Below are 21365 nucleotides of genomic sequence, written 5' to 3' on the forward strand. Positions count from 1 at the left end.
TCTAGCAATGTTGACCACTTGAAAGCTGGTTGGAACCTGGCCTTGATGTAAAGAGGGTCAATCTGCTTAGGGTTTACATTTGTTCTCCACCTGGGCAGTGACCGTTCTCGTCTTGGCCAGGTCTTTGAAATAATCTGCAGAGGTCTTGAGCATGCTATGTAGCATGGGAAGGTATTGTGCACACCGCTAAGACGTGGGGAGGGTCTTAACCAGAAGTCTTTGCCCTCTTGCACAACATGCATCTTCACATTATAACGTTCTACTGTCCTCTGTATAACAACTTGGTATGCAGTTATGCCATATAGGGGTAAACCTTCACCAGGTAGAATTCTAGGTCCAGGTTGTTCTGCTGATCAGACCAGTATTCGTCCCAGAGGTCATTCACCATCTATGTGGGGTAGGATCATAATATGGATTTCCATGGTTGCAGGACTGCCCTAATCCAAGTCCCTGCACACAGGGTGTAGTGAAGACAGAGGTGACTTAAAAGGTGTGGATGTGTGCTGCCAAGGTGGTGTGGTGGGGGTGTCCTGGTGGTCCTACTCCAGACTTACTTATTTTCTTTGATGTTTGAGGGGTGTAAAGGTTGATAGGTGTGAATTGGAGGGATTGGAGTTTTGTGTAGATGTCCTGCAAGGGAGATTTAGCAGGGATTTTCCCCATGGAAGGGCAGATGAATGTTTTCTCCTGCCCAACATAGGACCTTTAGGGCATTGCAAGTTGAGTAGGCCTCACTCGTATCCAATCTTAGAGGCAAGGTATATTTCAGGGCAACTTAGGTAAGGGGTTGGATTGCTGGCTTCAAAGAAGATTTCAGATCCCAGCAGCTGAATCTGTAGCCCGGGGTCAAGCGGGAGTGTATGAGTGATGAGGCTTGGCACCATTAGCTGAAGACTTGCTGTGTGAGCCTCTCAGAAGCCTGCGTCTGCAGATAGACCTGAAGGTCAGTAGTATTTTGAGTGAAGTGTAGGTCTCCATCCGAATTCCCTTGGGAGCAGTGCTTAATCTCGGCATTAGAGCAAACCGACTGGGTTTGACCCTCTAACCGGCGAGGTGAAATTGAGGCCCGGGGTTTGTCCTTTGTCCTCAGGCGCTGGCATGCCTCGAACTCCACCTCCTTGAGGTCCTTCCTTGGAGTAGGGCAACTACTTTGCTTCTGGCAGCTGTAGGCTTGAAGGGCCTGCTTCCTTTCCCTCAGAACCGAAGACATCCTCCGGGCCTGAAAAAGTCCAGTGTCAGTTTACTCTTGGAGTTCTCTTTCCCAATATGACCAACACCCCTACTTTCGGTACCAAAGGGTCTTCTTACACCAAATCTGGGTTGCATGCAGAGTAGGTACCTGGTAACAAGTTATTTAGATTTGTAAGGCACACAGCTACTCCAGGGGATTTCCCCGCCCTAGCCAGGTAAGAAAGGGAGAGAAAAAGGAAATTACTGGTTAAATAGCCATGTCTTCACACTTCTACGGAAGCTGACAAAAATGGTTTCCTCCCGTATTGCAATACGAAGAGAGTTCCATTGGGAGGGTCCAAGAAAGGAAAAGGACTTACTGCGCATCTGAGAGAGTTTGATTCTTCGGATAGTGAATTTCGACTGCCCGGCAGAGCGCAGCGGACGAGAAGATATATAGAGTTGGGCTAAAGATTGCAAGTATTGTGGGGCCGTTACAGATTTAATTTTGAACATAAAGCTCAAGGCTTTAAATTTAACATGATTCTCCACTTTTAGCCAGTGAAGATCGCGAAAAGAGCCATCAACTGACACTGTCCTCAGGACCGGATAAAACACCCGGGCAGCCGCATTTTTGCACCACCTGCAGTACACAACCTTGTTTGAAAAGACTCCATTGAGCTAATGAGCTCTGGCTGATGCACCAGTGCCCAGTGAGTGGTACAGAGACCTGAGAAGACTTGTGGGCAGCATTTTCTGCAACCCCAAAGAATGTGTTGCTCTCTACTGAGGGACAACTATCCTGAAACACGTGTCTAGAGATGCACAGCACTGACTGCACCAACCAGGGTGAAAAATAGAGAGTCATTTAAGTGCTATTATGCACTGCATTTACCATGATTCATCGGGCGATCTGAGTGCTGGAATGTGAGGCAGTGTGGGCCCACCCTTTTGGTTTGAAAAGGCTTCTTTAAGCTGATGAACTTTCGCTGATGCAACTGCGCTGAGTGAGTGGTACAGAGATCTGAGGAGACTTGGGCAGCTTTTACAATACCCCCAAAATAATGTGTTGCTCTCTGCTGAAGGACAACTATCATGAAACACGTTTCTAGAGGTACACAGCACTGGCTGCACTAACAAGGGAGGAAAAACTAAAAACGGTCACTGAAGTAAGTTATCATGCACTGCATTTAGCATGATGCATTGGGGGGATCCAAGTGCTGGGATGTGAAGCAGGGTGCTCCCACCATCTAGGTTACACAACCTATGCTGGTAACAACAGGTGAATTTACTCTTACAGTTAAGGCAGAATTAGAAAAGTATTCTCTCAAAAACATCCCTCTCCAAAAGTAATTCTCCAAATACGATATAAATCCTCAGGGTCATTAATATCAGTCCTTGGTGAAAGTCTTTGGTCAAGCCAATGAAGTTTCTCTGGTGGATCATTGAAACAGTTTGGTCCCCGGAATGGAGGCTTTGACACCGAAGAATCTGTTGGTTGAGGTTTTCCACATCACAGGGATCAAAGTCCTGATGGCTGGCACCAACGCTCCTAGGAAAGAAACTTTGTCAGTCCCGGGTATAGCACTTCCTTGTCAGAGCCCAACGGTGGAAAAATTCAATCTGTCAAGGAGTCTTTGTCCTAGTGTATTGTGGGCTATGCGTGGAGTAACAAAATTAATAAGACTCGAAAACTGGTTTGAATAAAATAAAAACGTCCTCATTCAACACTAGATGGCAAGACTATGCATAGCATGTGTATCTACAACCACAAATGCTATGACCAGTGTATATCTAGACTAAAGCACTAAGGGAGCTTCAGTTAGGGATAAAATGGGTGCAGAGTTGAAATGGAACTGGGGGGTGGTGATTTTCTGTTTTGGTGGGTGGGAAGTGGGGCGGGGGGGGGGGGGATTTAAAAGTGTGAAGACCACTGCAATTATGGGATTAAGACTTTGACCCAGTGTGTGTGTGTGTTGGAGTAAGCAGCATTATAGGTTGTGCACATGAAGTACAGCTTTAATTAATTTTAAAAAGGTGTGCAGCGGTCATTGCCGAAGACAATATTAAAATCACCTTGGAAGGTGTTATTTTGAAAGCATAAAGCACGCAGTGTGTCAGCCCACATCAGGCACAGGCTGTCTGCTACTGCAAGTGATAGCATTATATCGGATTACCTAGCCACGCGAAAAAGAAGTGCACCTCATGCCCTGTTCAACCCCTTTATTGTTTATGTGTAATTTTCTGCAATTTTACATACAAAAAATTCAATAAAATTGCACACAGATCAATAAGAGATGGGGGTTTTGACTCTTCCGAAGCAGAATAACCAACATGTGCATAACTCGCAATAGCACTGGACGGCTATATTTTTTTATTTCTCTTCAAAATAGCTGTACTAAAATTCAGCAAACCTAAAATTAGATTGTTTATCGTTAAGCTGAGTTTTTAGTACAGGAAGTTCCTTACTACATCCCCCGGCACAGTTATACTTTTAAGTCCCAATATATGTTGGTCATCCTTGGCCATTCTGCATCTCATTTGGGAAAATCAAATACAGCGTCATATAGTAAATTACTTCTCTAAAGTGCTGCTGAATAAGGTTAAGCGGTGTTGAATTAATTAGGGAGGTTGAAAACAGCTTTTTGCGCAGTGCCAGCCTTAACTATAGTGCAAATGCTTCTCTGTATGAGTGTGTATGTTTATATGTATAAGGACACACACACGTGTGTGCACATATGTACAAACACAACCAGACATTCATTAAAGGGTAATCATGATGCACACAAATGTCATGATCAAGTGGCATAAAGGTGAGGTAAGAGTCTTAGACCTGTCCACACAAGAATTTACAAAAGGCGTTTTAGTACAGCAGTGAAAGGGTCTTCTGGTGAAAGAGAACCAGTTCTCTATTACATCATAACACAAAAAACACACACGTCGATCCAGTCACACCTCCACATTCATCAAAGAGGTTGAAACGGACAAATGTGAAGGCGTATCCTTCAGGGCACAGGCACTCAGCTCAGGGTCGGCTGTGGAGACCGCAAACAATTCACAATCATCAGGAAAGTCATGTCTTTGAATATTTTCTCAAATCACACCACATCAGGGCACCCATGCACTTTTACTTCCACTCCTATTCCATGCCTTGCCTCCGCAGGCCATTCTTGTGACTTGCTTAACACATCTGTCCCTTCCAAGCCATGCCAGGACACCGAAACAGATCTAAACTGGTGGCAGGTGCCAATATTACTCTGTGCGGAAGATTACTAGCCTGAGCTCACCCGGTTACCTCACCCAGAAGCTGACAATCTCTGGCGGCTCTAGAAACACTAGAGGCACAAACAATCTTCTGCTAAAACCTCGAAGATTCCAGAAGGAAAAAACTTATAAACGCTCCTTCTCAGGAATGGCACCCAGGATCTCGAACTCACTCCCTCCTGAAACCAGACTCATCTCCTCCATCACACTTTTTAAGAAAGAAGTAAAAGCTATCCTCATGGCTAAATACACTTGATTTATTAACGTGGTTTTTAAAAGTCTCTGCACCGATCTGTATAATCTGATCGACCCCTTCGATTATTCGTATTACTTGTATTATTGACTTACCAGACTGTCTATGCTCACACCTTTTTGTACTATTTGCATTATTGATGTATCTGTTTTACTATGCTCCCTCATGTACATACCCCACCCCACTTTTACCTACAACTACGCTATACCTAATGGCCTGTTATTCACTCTCCTGGTGTTATTCTATGTTTTGTAAAGTGCTCTGATATCTGCAAAGATCTTGTTCGCGCTATATAAAACTTTCAAAATAAAATAAATAAATAAAGGTCTGGTCACCCTGAGCTCAAACAGCCATTTCTCTGCAAGAGACCCACAGAACCCCATTATTTCAGTAGAGTGAACCCTCATATCTCTGCTGTGATCATAACATATCCTCCACTACTTCTGGCTATTCTAATAGTGGAAGAGCTTTGTCACTGCAACACATTTCTCACCGCCAGAAACTACTTATATACAAAGATTAGACTGCGTAAAGCTACAAATGTTCCTTTTTAATATCGCTACAGTACTGGAACACTCAGCTAATTCAACTGAGGGACTACCAGAATTCTATGGTTTAACAGCTGCAGCACACCATTTTATAGCCCAACACAGGACCTTGCCTGGTTCCATCACTGTTTCTTTGTTGTAGACCTGTTTATCACGCATGTGTAACATGTAAAATTGCAAGTCCACCTTATCAAGCAGGGACAGAAATTTCAGAAACTCTGGGTGAGACAACTATGAACAAAAGTGCAAATTCGATTAATGTAATTATGCTGTACTTTGTAGATCAGGATTCAAGAAAATATAGCCAGCCATGTGCAACCATGTCTCAGAGCTAACCACAAGTATGTTTTAAAGATTTTGCACAGGGCCAGTAGTTTTGTTGTCAATGTAGTCTGTACATATCAATTGTCAATAACAAATGAGTCTCATCTAGTGTTTATTTGGTGGGCAATAATCAAGAAAAAAGACAGTAGTCAGTCTGGAGGCTGATCTTATAACACAAACACGGTGTTCTCATGGGCAGCTGTAAAAAGGAAGGGCTTGAACAGAATGTTCACAGACTGTCTGCAAGAGCAGAGAAGTTTCCATATGCCAAGCAAAGAAGCCTCCGCCAATATGGCGTACATGGTTCCAATCCACAGAGAAGTATTAGGTGTATCGCTTTACACACCTAATCAGGCATGTACTACAACTAGAACATGCTAATGAAAAGAGAGCCTTTTCGCACATAAGCCTGCCCACACTCATGATTATCACAATGTTACCAGTGCTAATCCTGGGTCGCAGATGAAGTCACATACACAGCCTAAACATATTGTACCCAGTTCCAATTCATTCCTGTTCCATCAGTGTACAGTAGGAAAATCTAGGGACCCAAGGAAAAGACTGCATTAGGAAGAAAGTCACTACCCTAGGTTGAGTGTGACTACTTCGAAATAATAAATAACCCTTTCTAAAATAAACTAGGACACATTTAAAAAAAAGAGGTGTTTCAAGGTGTCCATCTTCAAAGCAATGGCTGGAAAAACAAAAATCTTGTACTTCAACCCTGACAGGCTTTAAGAACCATACTTAAGTTTGGATCCAAGTAGACAATGGAGCTGCCGGATATGCATAATGTGACATGGAAGTCCAGTCAGGTTACAAAAATACATTGTGAGTTATCCAAATTTTACCGATCACCAAAACCGGATGCACTGCTCTGAGTTCCCAATTCATCCATTCCTGAAGCCCCTCAAACACTGATGGTTCTGAAAACATTAAACCCGGATAGCGCAGTACTGATGACCACACCAGGGCACTGTGGATGCCAGTGCAGCTCCTTGATGTCCTTCTCTCCCTGATGCACAAACAGGAGCTGAGGGGGGATGCTGGCCAGTGTAGGGTCCTCTATGTCTCCCTCGCCTTCCTTCTCCTGGTCCCGCTCTACTGCCAGGTCCCACTGTGTGATCTGATTGTCAGCACCCGCAGCTGCCAGCACGCTGCCATCTGTAGGATGCCACTCCACTGAAGTGATAGGCGCTGTGTGCTGCTTGAATGTAGCAACACTGGACCCCTTCTACAAAAAGATATGACAATAGGAAAGCAGTTAGCCAGAATTGTAGTGAGCTTGAAAGAGCACAACCATACTTTTTGAATAATGTAAAATGTTGTATTAAAAATTACAGCGCACACAAGAATAACATTTATAAAATAAAATACTTCCCAGACCACATCTGTAATTTTTAGGAGTATGCCACAATATTCCACTGATGTACACACCGTTAATTGCAATATCTTTAGTCCACCTATGGTACTGGGTGTGACTTTCTAATGATTCAGAGGTTTCAACTGAAGACCAGAGTCTTATCAGTATCTGTGGGGCTGTGCAGTCAGTAAAGTGAATGGCAATGTACCACCGTGAGGTGCCTATTTCCGCTGTACTTAATTACAAGTTTCTTGAAGGGGTGACTGGAGGACTGTACTGAATAGCGTATGTATCTTCTGGGTTAGTATGTATGTCAAATGCCCGGCAGGTAGGGGAGGATTAGAGAGGTTGGTGGGAGTATAAATGTATATTGGATCTTTAGCTGGTGATTGCAAGCCACCATACTTAAGTAATTATGGGTTGAGAAACCTTTTCCTTCTTGACTAAACACTGAAATCATTCTCTTCGTACTTCACTAAGTCTGTCCTTTGAATTTACAGAGTATATTCCATTCATTCATTCAAAGCTTTATTTCGATATACAAGATATCATAAAAGCACTTACAAAATATAAAAGCCACAGTTCATACAGGTTACAATTTACAAAATGGGTTTACAATAAAAACATTCGTATTACAATAAATAGTTTAAAAGGCATATTAAACAATAGCAGCTTTGTGAATATTAAAAAATCAGCTAAAAATAGGGTCATCTCATAGCCTTTAATCTAATCAGCCAAGCCCAGCTCAGGAATTTGGCAACCCCACACACTAGGCTTGTACTAGTATCAGTCTTGAGTATCCTAAGTGCGGAGGAATGGTCCCTAGTCCCGAGCAATAAGCATGCGGGTCTTAGCCATTTGTGTCTGGGTTTTACATAGGCCGGTCAAACAAAGAAAAAGTGGGCGATACTTTCCGTGACACCTTTACAAATTGGGCAGTCTGGTGAGGTTTGATATGGGGGCTTCCACTTGCAAGTGTACTCATGGAGGGGGAGATTTCCCAACCTGAACTAAATAAACAGGGATCTGTCTCTTAGTTTCTTAATGAAATCCAAGTAAGGCTCCAAGCGGGGTTTTGGTTTGTGCTGTTTGAACTCCTCATTCAGCCTTCCTAGGGCTGGGTTTCTTAGATCTTGCTCTGCAACCCAGTTCCAGTAAACTCGTTTAATTTCGGCCTTAGATAAAAGGGACTCATAGCTCCCAATCAATTGGCAAGCCAGTTTCGTGCAGAAGCTTCTTTAAGTTGCGGATCCAATTAATTTTATGGGCGCCGTGAACGCTCATGACCTCTTTCAGACCGTCTAAATACTTTGAGAGCTCCGGGGTCTGCCATAACCTAGCCCAATATAAAAGAGGCCGTAGCTTGGGCTAGCTCCTGAATGGAGTGACGACCCAGATCGCTCAGAAGTGCTTTTATGGGGGTGCCCCTTGGGAGGGATACCAGCTCCCTAAGGAATTTGTCCTCAGATGTGGTCAGGCTATTGGTGCAATCGAAACCCCACAACTCTGCACCATAAAGTGCGCCACCCACAGCTTTAGCAGTGTAGATGTCCAGGGCAGGGGCAATTGGCTTAGAGCTAGACATACGATGTTCACGCCCTAGAGCACCAACCACCCTTTTATGATTTAAAACCATTGTGCCCATGTGTGGCTGCCACTTCAGGTTTTGTGTAATTCTAATCCCCAGGTAGTCAAATTCTTTTACACGCTCCAGAGGTGCTCCATCAAGAGTGATGGTAGATCTGGAAGACTTACTTGGGTTAAAGTAAAGGAGCTTGGTTTTCAGTGTATTTATAACAAGGCCCCTAAGCTTACAAAACAGGCAGAAGCGGTTCAACAACTTTTGCAGGCCCACGGGGGTTTTTGAGACCAACAACGTGTCGTCTGCAAAAAGCAGGATGGGCACTTTATCACCCGCCAGAACCGGAGCATCTGCATTTGCTTCAAGCAAAAAAGAGACCACACCATTGACAAATAGCGAAAAAAGTGTTGGGGCTAGCACGCAGCCCTGGCGTACCCCTCGGTTCACGGGTATTCAGTCAGTTTTTTGGCCTTGAGATCCCCATCTAATACAAGCATAAGTCCCATCATGCATGCGGGCCAAAAGATTCAGAATTGGTGCAGGGATCCCCATCTTCTCCAGGATTAACCACAGCCGGTCTCTGGGAACCAGGTCAAAGGCGGTCTTTAAGTCAATGAATGCCAAATAAAGACCGCCTTTGCCAATGGTCACCACCTTCCAATGAAGGAGTAACAACCTAAATACCTGGTCAATATTACCCGTGCATGTCCTAAAGCCTGCCTGAAAAGGATAGATGATGTTATTCTCCTCTACCCACAAGAGGATCCTCTCCAGGAGAACCCTGCCAACTAATTTCTGCCCAACATCTATAAGACTAATTGGGTGATAGTTGGCAGGACCCCCCCTAGGGCCCTTCTTGTAGATAGGAATCACCTCAGCCGCCTTCCAGGAGTTAGGGACAGGAGAACCTGCTAGCAGTGCATTTATCAGAGTGGTGAAATAAGTTGCCCAACCGTCAGAATTGGCTTTAAAAAGGTCACCTGGTATTCTATTCTTCCCATTCACGGTCCTGTATCAATATAATCCACAATCCATCCCTAGCGTGGAGTGGGGGATGTGTGCCGGGGGCCGGGAATTAAAGGACACATCCCAGAGCAGCACCTTTGAGGGACAGCAGCGACTATCTGTACCTAGTGTGCTCCTTGCAGCACCCTGTTTTCCAGAATTTTATGATCCTTTAACCACTAGTTATACGCCTGTGATCATCTGAAGTTTTTTGGAAATTAAGAACATCTTTCAAGCAGCACATGAGCTTGAATAAACAAGCAAAATCTGCCAATGATGTGATGTGTGCTTTGTCTTCCTGGCTATTCGAGACAGGGGGTCTCTTTATAACTGAACAGGAGACCTTTATGGCGCTCACTAAGAAACACAGATTGATGCTTACTTGCTGTAACACAGCCTCCTTATGAAACATGGGAGGGGTGATAACAGAGAACCCCACTGACAGGATCAGATCTTTTGGAAAGCCTGCACAGACAGGAGAGCTGCGACTTATGACCAGAAAAAGTCTGCTGGCAAAGGACTGTGGGATGGGCAACTGCAGAGAGTAAAACATCAGTGAGGGGAACTAGTCAAGAATTAGGACGATAAGTCCTAATTGCAAGAGCATGCCCAATAGCTTTCCTGTGGGTGGGAGAGTGTGCTTTAGAGTGGCATAAGAGCCCTGAAGAGTGCCACAGGTGAATTGACAAAGTAGGCTCCACAGAATGGGGAGGAGGGGGTAGGCGAACAAGGGGCAGGCCATGGCGGTACCCGAGCCCATATTCAGAGGGTGAGACAGATCCAGAGCTGCTACAAAAATCAAAGTGGCCTTCCCTGGTGTTGCAAAGTCACCCTCTGCCCTGGGCACCCCCAGATTTTCTGCTGACTAGTACTTATGTAACAACACTGACTGTTCCTGGGCTCTGCTAACCAGGCCTAGGGCTACGCTGAAAACACACTTGGAATACAGTGAAAACCCCCACATACACTATATTACACTATGGGTTAGTGTGCCCCAATGACTGGCATGACCTCCCCTATAAGGCCCTAGTACATAATAGGGCAGGGGTATCAAAACTATCTTTAAGTTCCAAGTATATAATAGGACATGGCGGTTGAGGCCAGCAGCCCTTTCTGCACTAGCATGTGCGCACTGCAGAGGCCGGAGGTCAGTTTAAAAGCAGCCCTCTGTTGCAGGACTGCTTTTAACATGTAAATTGTGGCCAAACTCTACTTTAGTGTTCAGGGCACGTAGAACCTAATAAACAATATTTTGGCATTTGGATACCCCCAAGGTCTCCCAGTGGTGAGGGGGTAGGGTGAGTCAGGCACTTATAAGGAGGACCCTTATAAATAGATTTATATGGCATGGGTTTAGTGAAGTTACACATTTCACTCCCCACATTGTAGTAAAGTGCTGCCCAAAATCGACTTTTGTGCCAGGAGCCCAGTGGAGTGAGGATCTGAAATATTTTTACATATTTAAAACCCCTCAAGTCTCCCTTAGGTGTTCCAGGGGTCCTTGTAGATATATGTAGGATCCTTAAAATATTTTAGTTTTAAAAGCCCTGGTATTGGGGAAATTGTTATTTCCCCACTGCAATTCCCCAGCCACATAGGTTAACATGGCAAGACGTTATTAACTAATATTTCCCACCAGGATAATCAGAAAAATATAATTCAAGGACTTACTAGAATAATATTGATAAATCCGACAAAATACTATTGTTGAATTTATCATAAAATGTACAGACAAGAAGTTAAGCCTTTCTTGTTTATAAGGCAAAATTCGGACTTCCAGTGATCTGCCCCGATTGGTCAGAGTTAAGTGGATTAGCCAGGTTGCTTTGATGAGGTGATAAATACCCCCTGGGGTAAAAGAGCCATTCTGAGAGGAGAGGGCTCTGCTCCTTTGAAGCTTTCCTTTTATGATTTCTTGTTTCAGTAAGATCTTTTTAAGACATGCATAGTTTCATCCCATCCTCTTTGCCAAAATTCTGTGGTAATGAAGTCCATAGCCAGGATGCAGATTTAAGTAGAGTTCAGTTACAGGTAGTTGAGTTGTGGAGATGCAGCCCCACAGGAGCTGTCTACCTGCTGCTCAGGCCATAATCCAACTGTAACACTCAAGCATCCAGGAACCCCAACATTCCATTCAAGAGTCTCACACCAACATTACATGCATCACATTCACACTGGCTGAGCAGCTAGGGAGAAAGTGACCAGATAAATACAATACAGGTTACAACATATAGGCCAGAGCAGGTTAGAGAGGTCAAACAATAATCTTCAATAAGAGGAGGAGGAAATGGGATGAATAAACCAGTTTCATTTACACCCCTACTCTTTAAACCTAGCCAAACAGCACGCTTAAGGAAGGAATGTGCAGATGCCAGGAGAGAGAATGTGCAGATGAGCCATTCTGGAGGTTGGTTTAGCCAGCTCTTGTCTCTGTTGATACTGGAGTCATACGGAATTTTGGCTAAATAGTGCTTTCTGGGATATCATTGTGCCACACTTTGGAGGAAATGGTCATGCTCTGGGGTGTCGTCATGCACCACATTGGACAGGAATGCCCTCCTATGTGACCCCAGAGAACACTGAAAACGTATGAGGAGCATTGCCTCTTAGCTCTGCTGCTTGAAACTGAGAGAAGAAGGATTGCCAAGCTGGAGACTTGATTTGCACCATCAGGCCCTGCATTCTGACTGACTGCCTGTTGCATTATCTAGAACTATAGCCCTTTGGATGTACCTTGCTTCAAGAAGAATAAAGAGTGAACTCCCTGCAAGCTACAGGTTAACAGAGCTCACCTGAATCAACACCACCAAGAGTCCCTTGTCTGGAGTGTATCAAGTAGACTTAAGGTTGTTGTCCAGGTGCATTGTGGGAATTGTGGTAAACCTTTCAAGGACCATCTTGAAGATTCCAGACCCTTGGATTGTGTCTTGGACACTTTGAACCATCAAGAGCAACTACAGGACGAAGTTCCAGAAGGTTGGAAAACTTGGTGAACTTTTGTGAAAAAGCTTCAGCGGGGGACTGAACCCTCACAGAAAGGTAATTCTGCGAACCCTCACCAAATCCAGCCTACTGGAGGAGGCTGCACAATGTCTGGTGGGTAATCCTCCAGAAAAAATCTAAGTGTGAAGGTAAAATCTTGACCGGGGCCTCCCACTCATTGTATCCAACAAGGGCTCCATTGCGGTCGGCCTCAAGCTTTGACTTTGTCTTGGTCAAGGGCGACAAAAATGTCCAGAAGAGACTCTATTGATTTCTAAGCACTAGAAAGAGTTTAATCTTTACAAACTCATACCTCTGGTTCCCTACAGTGGATTTTTTCCTAACTACCAAGGGTTAAGCATGGGAATAATTTTCTGTGACCCATTTTGAGCGCTCAGACTGTGTAGTTGCCTTATTGCCAGTAGTAGATGCATGTTTAACACCACTAATAATAACTTTCCAACACCTGCTTACTAGAATGAAAAGCTGGCCCAGGACCGGGCCGGCGAGTGTATGAAATATACACTCTTTATTGCTCACAGATTACATGCTACTAGATTTTCCAGAGGAAAACAACTCTCCTAATAGTCATTCTCTTTCTATACAAATAAAATTGTTTTTTACTGGTTTTCGTTGAATAACTTTTCTTAAAACAGTTACACATCATGAGCATCAGATGTCATAAATGGAAGGCAGGTTTGAGTCCTGAACCCATAACACGAGAACAATAGATCCAGTTTAGCAAACTATAGGAGACAACCAAGTACAGTAATCCTATGGCACAGAATACAGGAGTTGGAGGGCTAACAGCAAAACACTAGGGAGGCCCCAAAATACGGTTGGGCACATCAGGACTCTTTAACATAATCCAAATTGGACACCTTGAGGACACTACAGTTATTAAACTTTAGAGACGAGGATAAAATCTTTCAGTTCCCCACAGAGAAGCAGCTTCATGGTTCATGGCAATACAAAGGTTCAGAGTAAAACAAAATGAGTCCACAGTAAACTGTGATACAGGTCCCATACAGGCTGAGAAGGACCTGGTACTAGTCTGAAAGCTGGAGTTGTCCTAAGAGAAGGGAGGTAGCAATCAACCACGAGAAGCAATATTCTGGGGGAAAGAAGAGAAGTATGAAGTAATGTTGAAAAGTATCACTGAATTTAGAGACTTAGATGGCGTTGTTGGTTGCCTCCTCCCACAATAAAATCCAGGTGAACAGAATATATGTTAGTAGCAGTATGTTCTTTTTAAAAAAAGATAAGATACAAACTGAATGCCTCCGCAGGCAAAAAGAATTCCAGGAAGACTGAGGATTCAAGTCAAACCATTGTTATGTAGAAAACAAATGACTTCATGGAGGAATTGTATATTTTTAATAAATACACACTCAATTTAATCCTCTTAAAGATCGAACAATTATGGAAAAGTATGCAAGGCCTCACAACAAAGATTCCAACTTAAAATAGATCTGGAGATAAAATGAAAGTGTGCATTTTCACGATTGTAATCTGTTTAAGTCGGCGTTGATTTCGGGCTTCTCTATTTTTTGTTTTTTAGCCTACATGATTCTTAAGGATTGAACTGCAGTCGGATCGAATACATTCCTCAATCTCTATGTCCCTTTAAGGTAATTAAATTTTTTTTACAATAAGAACGGCAGCAACTATCTTCTATATCCATCTAACATCCACGATCTCTCCAATGGTGAAATCTATCTCCCTAAAAAAGTATTGTAAAGAGAAAGGGACAAGGTTTTCTTCAAGTACTATGGACTAGGTATTCTTCATTTAGGTTAGCATTTTGGTACTTTTAGTTGTCCCTGCACTGTATCTTTTGTGCTAGGCACTATCTCTAAGGACTTCGGTTTATCCATTATGACTTTATTTATCTTCTGGTGGTACTTTGGCACACAGAACATTTAGGTACAGACGTGTGTGCCAATTTTATTGTTAATTCGTCATTTACCTAAAGTATCTAGTTCTTAAGCCCCTTTCAAAGGTGAAAATCCATCTGAATTTTTTTAAGGAGGCTAGGACGCCGTCTCATCATAGCACAGTTACATCAAGCAACGTGTTTCAAGTTTTGAATGCTACTTAATCCCAGCCGCTATTCCTAGTGCTTTGTCACATGAACAACTATACAAAATCATTTGAGGTATGTATAGGAGCGTATTAGGACATAATACACATATGGAGGTTTCCATACAATAGGTATTTTATATGCAATTATTTGTATATCCGGAAAGATAGTCACTTGTTATGTGTCCACCTCTCTGCATCGACAGCGTGATACATAAATTCCTATAAGCAGGAATCAGGACAGTGAGATCTTTGTCACTTCAAGTAAAGATGGTCATAGAGTAGTAATGTGCATGATACAACTCTTCCTTTGGTTCACTTTTCATTAATGACACTTGATCTGTGTAAATGCATGCACATGCGGAAGAAGCCTTTTTCTGGCTCTTTTCATAGCATCTTTTCTATTTATCTTTTTGGGACTATACATTTACTTAATATTCTTTTCATTCCTTTCACTTTTCCTTTCAGTGTATATGCATACAAACTATTAAATATGCTGGGAGATACTCGCATCTGTATATGAGATACACTTGGGTGATTATATGGGAAGTTTTCCTTAACTTTTCTTGATTTATTCACTTGCATGACTTATGGGCAACATCGAGACGTGCAGTTAATCATTCAAATATGTTTAATTTTCAGAGCTCTTATAACTTTCATTGTATATCTTTAGGTAATATCCAAAGCTACGAAATATGGCTCTCCTGATTAAGACCTGCGAGTCGAAACATGCGTAGAGAGATCTTCGGACGGCAGCTACATTAATCAATTGTCAAAGATACTTCGCTATTGAAATTTGTGTCATACCCCATATCTCAATCCATTTAAGAATATATGTTTCAATGGTTATCTTTCTGATTAGGACTTGTATATCAATATGAAAACGATTTACAAATATTTTAGAACTCCCATCTTTTGTTTATCAAGTGCAATCTATAAAATGTGTGTGGGTTATGACAGTTATGGATGACTGTACTTGTCTGTTTTAGAGCTGTGTATTTGATATATTTATATATATTTTTGAATAATGATAATAAAATAATTTTGTAGTTTTTCTTATCTCTATGTGTTCATGAGCTCTGTTAATCATAATACACTGCGCTTGTAAGTAAACTGAGTGGTTGCTCGAGGATTTACTTCACCGTTTACAAATGAATCTGTGCTCAGTCATCTTTTTGTGTGTTTATTTTTGGTGCACTCGATCACTGCCCCAATGCTTTGTGTCTGAGAACTTGGGGCTGCTGCCTTTCAGAAGAGATTCACTCTCTTCATTTTGGTTCTGAATCCTTGGATCAGCTCCACTGGCCACCTATCCGCTAGCGCATTGACTTCAAATGCGTCGCTTTTAAAGCTTTGAATGGCCTTGGACCAGAATATATACAAAAAACAGATTCATTTGGTACTGCCCGTTGAGAATCTCGCATTCCTCCTCAGCCCTCAATGTGATAGTTCCCAAAGCTAAAAGAGCTCATTAGGGAGGTAGGAGCTTCATTCACTATACAGCCAAAAAATGGAACTCCCTTCCTCTTGATTTTAAGAAATGTACATGTCTTCTGCTTTTAGGAAAGCCTTGAAAACTTGCCTTTTTAAAATCACTATGTTTTTTTATTAAATCCCTCTCGTCAGGATCTGCTCCACTAACTTCCACATTTTTTCAATTTTCTTCCTTCTGCAGCAGGAAGCGCATAGACTCCTTCAGGCAGTAGTATGTTATATAAAAATAATTTTCATTTTATACTTATTGCTGGGCCCTATATCCGACTATCCTATAGTTTACCCCATTTCCCACTATCTCCAATGAGTACTATCCCGCTTTGTAGGGCCAGAGGGTTCATGCTATTCTGTGGCTGCAGTGTTTTCCGCACAATTACAGATTGCGTGCATTTACCACATATTTTGCCACACAATTTGCAAATTCATTAGAAATGGTATTTGTAGTTAAAAATGATTGAATTAATACTGCCAAAGAATGGTAATACATAATCTGCAAGAAACCTTTGCTGTATATTTTGGTTCTTCATGTAGCATAATTCTATTAGCTCTGGACAATGGTATAGCAGTCGCCCTGTAACCTAACCTGAAATTGACGCAAGTCCCAAATCTTCAGTACTCCATCATCTCCACCACTGACTATGAATGGCTCATTGTGGTTCCAGCTGATCACATTCACGTCACTCGTGTGGGCCTGGCTTGCAGTCAACATGCAGGCTTTGCTGGGAGCTGCTCGTACATCCCAGATCCGGATGGAAGAGTCCACAGAGCAGGAAGCAAACACCTGTGAGTGGGAGAGTATAGGAAATAGAAGGTAAGCTGAAAAAAGGCAGGAACAAATGAAGCAACATAAAGAGGACAACTCTTTATGTTATGTTAAGCCTTGCCTTCAGATACACTGAAGGCAAGGCTTAGTAGGATTGAGCAGAGATCACCTCCAACCACAGTGGATGATCATCTGGAATCCTTTACCACTAATACAAAAACCATCCTAGACGATCTTATTCCAGAGAACGTTTCAAATCCAATGACTAACCGCATACAGCATGTATGGAACACAATGGAATTAAGGGAAGAGAAGAGCAAGTGTAAGAAACTGGAGCGTAATTGGAGGCGTACTAAAGACATGTCATGTAAAGAGCGCTATAAAACAGCACTGCTCACCTATCATAAAAACATAAAATTAGCACGCAAACATCAAATCATAATGCAGCTAGAACAGTCAGACAATTCGCCTAAAACGCTTTTCCAGTTTTTAAATTCCTTTGTAAATCCCAAAAGTCTTGACACAGAGGAAAAACCCACCCAACTGCTTTGCGATAAAATCGCCAATTATTTCGTCCAAAAAATAGAAGACATCTATAGTAAAATAACCTCCTCTGATACTGGAAAGGATGTTGTTGATATCAACCTACCATCTGTGCCAGTAGGACCAGGTGTTCTTAGAGAATTTCCACGGCTGACACTCCAAGATACTGCACTATTATTAAGATCAGTTAAGTCGGGCTCTCCAACCGACCTAATCCCCGCAAATTCTTCCAAAATGTTGGCGGAAGTATTAGTGGCACCACTCTGCCCTGTTCTAAACCAATCACTCGAGGAGGGGAAACTCCCTAATGCCTGGAAAGTAGCCCAAATCATGCCAATTCGCAAAAATACCACAGTAGCACCCGACATTATCACCAATTACCGCACCATATCTCTGCGACCTCTTTATAGCAAATTACTGGAGAGACACGTTAACACCCATCTGTCGGCCTTCTTGGAATCTGCCAAATGTTTGGACTATTCCCAATCAGGCTTTTGGCCAAATTACAGTACTGAGGTGGCTCTGGTGAAGGTAACAGATGATATAAGAATGCTGGCGGATGCAGGTCAGGCTGTAATCTTGGTGCTGCTTGACCTGTCCGCGGCGTTCGACACCATATCACACCAGATCCTAGTTGACCGGCTTCGCCCAACAAGGATTAGGAATTCTGCTTTAAACTGGATAAAGGATTTCTTAACGGATAGTACCCAAATTGTAAACCTGGGCCCTTTCCAATCCAAGATCAGCCATGTCACAAAAGGAGTGCCACAAGGTTCATGTCTCAGTCTGTCTCTGTTTAATGTGCATGTTTAATGTGTATGCTGCCCCACTGGCTGCGCTGCTTAGGAAAATTGGGTTTCTCATAATTTCCTATGCAGATGATACACAGTTGATCTTCACCTATAATAAATACACCCTTGACGTTCAGAAAATATTCTCGGAGGGCATGAACATAATAACTGCCTGGATGAAGAGCAACTTTTTGCAGTTAAACACCGCGAAAACTGAGATTCTGTTATTTAAAGATGCCATATCAAGATGGTCTCCCGGGTGGTGGCCTGCAGAATTGGGCGATGCCCCCACCCCCAAAACCGTGGTAAAAAATATAGGGGTGCTGGTTAACAGAGACCTTAACTTAGAAGGCCACATCGCTGCAGTTAAAAAATCATGCTTTTATGCGTTGAGTCTTCTTCGGAAAATATTCCATTTTCTTCCCATGAACACTCGTAAGACACTAATCCATGCTCTGATTCTCAGCCGTTTGGATTATAGTAACGCCTTGTTGATATCGGCCAAGGAGTCAGATCTCCAAAGTTTACAGGTGGTGCAGAACACTGCGGCACGCCTGGTAACCAATACTCCTTACCCCCTCTCTCCCTCTATTGCGGAACCTACACTGGCTGCCCATTCGCAAGAGGATTCACTTTAAAGTGTGCTGTTTGGTGTTTAAAGGCATTATTTGTATGGGCCCCACATACCTGTCAGAAAAGTTAGTCAAATACACCCCCTTGCGTCCACTCCGATCTGAAGGTAAATGCCTGCTTACCATTCCTCGCATTAAGCAGACTAGACTCAGAGGCAAATCCTTCCCTTATTTGGCTCCCAAGTTGTGGAATCAATTACCCACAGATCTACGACAGGAAGACAACTATCTAGCATTTAGAAAAAAACTCAAAACTCAGCTTTTTAAAATCCTTTCTCTGCGATGTACTCAGCGCGGAGATACCCCTTCTGGGGTGAGTCAGGCGCTTTATAAGTGTAATAAATAAAACTCACTAGATGTGTTGAACCAGCGTAGTAAGATGGGGTGAGGGCAAAGTATTAACTATCACGTCATAACAAAATACAAAGGAAGGATAGGAAGAGGGGGCACTGTAAGAAGATTACCCAATTGTGCATTAAAAAGCTGACAATGCATATGTGAGAGAAAAAGGGGTGACCTCAGACTGCATCATGTATGTGTAGATATAAATTAGGGATTTTACAACAAAATAAGCTGCAGGCAATCAAGGGCATTTTTGAAGTTCATGGGCTCACTTATTGAGGCAAAATTTGCAAGTGTGTTATAATTAGACTATGGAAGGAGAACATCTTCCAAAGGTGCATCTTCCTGCTTTACCAAAAGCCCGATCATCCCACAATACATAATTTCCTTACTGTGGCTTCTGTGGGTGACCACTGCAAATCCTCCACAGACTTGGTGTGGGCTGTAAAGGGACGCTGATCCACATGCCATGATCCTCCTTCCCTTGGGTTCCAGAGATGGATGTTTTTGTTGCAGTCTCCTGTCAGCAGCCGACCTGAGAAGGGAGTAACAATCATTTGAGAGTTTGAGAAAATCAATATTTTACCTTTTGAGTTGACAACACACCAGTAGGTTTGAAGAATAATCAAGACAGAGAACAATAACAGGATATATTTTTCTTGGCAGGTGCAAATGTATAGAAGTTGGAAATATTTTATTTTAGCTATTTGATACAATATGACCAGATAAGTGCTTCTTAAGAACATTTCTACTGTATTAGGAATATCTCAAACATAAGCTGATATACATTGATTTTGTGTGTGGAGTCGGATTAAACCCAGAATACAAAAAAACACTAGTTCGTAATAAGGAAGAGCAGGTAACGTAATTTAGACCATACATGAGAACATTCAATACAACTGAGAAAAAAATACAATTAAAAGGCATAGACATACAAAGTGATTTGGCCACAGCCACATATTCTTTGGTTAAGTCTAGGCTACAAGTGAAACATAGGTCTCCAGGGTGCCAAGTCAGAATGTAAGCACCAGACTACATCTTGTACATATGAGAAGGTATCTGGGTACAGTCGTACAGTTTGTGTAAATGGGAAAGTCAGGTTTATTGTAAAGGTCTCTTGGTTTTAGTCAACCAACTGTAGCACCAGGCCATTGTGCTACCTTGACAGCGACAGCGTACCTTGTCCATATACATCAGAAAACAGTTTGAAATTGCATCTAATAAACTAGACGAACATGGAAAAAACCACCTTACAATATATTCAGCTCACCTTCGACCTTGGTGGACCAATCCAAAGCAAAGCCTTCAGTCATGTGTCCAGCAAAAGAAAAGACTGGCTTTATTTTGGCCTGATCCTCTCGCAAAAATGTGCTCATTGCCTGAGAGTCTGAAACTGCCCACAGCTGCTTCTGCAGATCATAGATCTCCACCTGGCCTTTCTCAGACCATACAGCTGCTACCTGGGAGCTGCCGAGAGAAGACACCTGCCCAAGCACAGAAAATAAAGTTAAACAACATATACTGAGATTAAAAACACCTATTTCAAACCATTGGCTATTAACTCCAGTCACTCTGTTCTAGGATAATCTATATTCTTATAAAAGTATACATTCACAATTAGTATTTGATTATGAAGTTTGTAAGTTACGGTTTGAAATAACTGTATAGTGATACTTAATAAAATTTCAAAGATTAAAAACTGTTTACCCATTTATAAAATCTGACAATACGAAAAATGTAAATTCCAAAAGCAGCATTTCAGGTTGATGGCAATATATCCCAATTAGCCGATTAGTCCAAAAGGGGGAATACATAGTGTGAAAGACAATAGTAAAATGTCACAATGCTTATTACTGACAGTTAACTTTCATTAATGTTCGTTTATGCAGTAAGGATAGAACTTGTCTTCTCTTAGTACTGGGCATTATACAGTGCAGTTAAAATAATATTAACAAACTTCCCAGCCCTTGCTAGAACTTGGGCTGAATTGTTACTGAAGCACAAATCAGATGCGTCCCTGCAATGTCTCAGTAATTTTTCCCGATAGACTGGGAGACGTCGTCGTTCGTTGGCAAGAGGGGGGCAACAAAATAGCAGATGTAACTAGGACTCATGTAGATAATTGCAGAGCCTACGAGTTAACTGACCATTCCTCCGAGCCCAGAGTGGGTTAAAATCATAAATTGGAAGGGAGAAGAGCCTCATATAAATAACTTTTTGCGAGCCT

At 42.4% G+C, this 21365-nt stretch overlaps 1 protein-coding gene across 1 annotated transcript in view; it reads right to left on the reverse strand.

Annotated features, from left to right (window-relative positions):
* Positions 1-5654: 5654 nt before the first annotated feature.
* GRWD1 (glutamate rich WD repeat containing 1) overlaps positions 5655-21365 on the reverse strand; it is a 59254-nt gene continuing 43543 nt past the window's right edge. The window contains exons 4-7 of the mRNA XM_086930348.1: positions 20409-20622; positions 19531-19673; positions 16651-16848; positions 5655-6793 (exon numbers count right to left, since the gene is read on the reverse strand). Coding sequence (XP_086786474.1) covers positions 6470-6793; positions 16651-16848; positions 19531-19673; positions 20409-20622 — 879 coding nt within the window. The 3' untranslated portion in view covers positions 5655-6469. The remainder of the gene's footprint in view (positions 6794-16650; positions 16849-19530; positions 19674-20408; positions 20623-21365) is intronic.

The sequence above is a fragment of the Lissotriton vulgaris genome, chromosome 7 (genome assembly GCF_964263255.1).
Source record: "Lissotriton vulgaris chromosome 7, aLisVul1.2, whole genome shotgun sequence".
Classification (NCBI taxonomy): Eukaryota; Metazoa; Chordata; class Amphibia; order Caudata; family Salamandridae; genus Lissotriton; species Lissotriton vulgaris.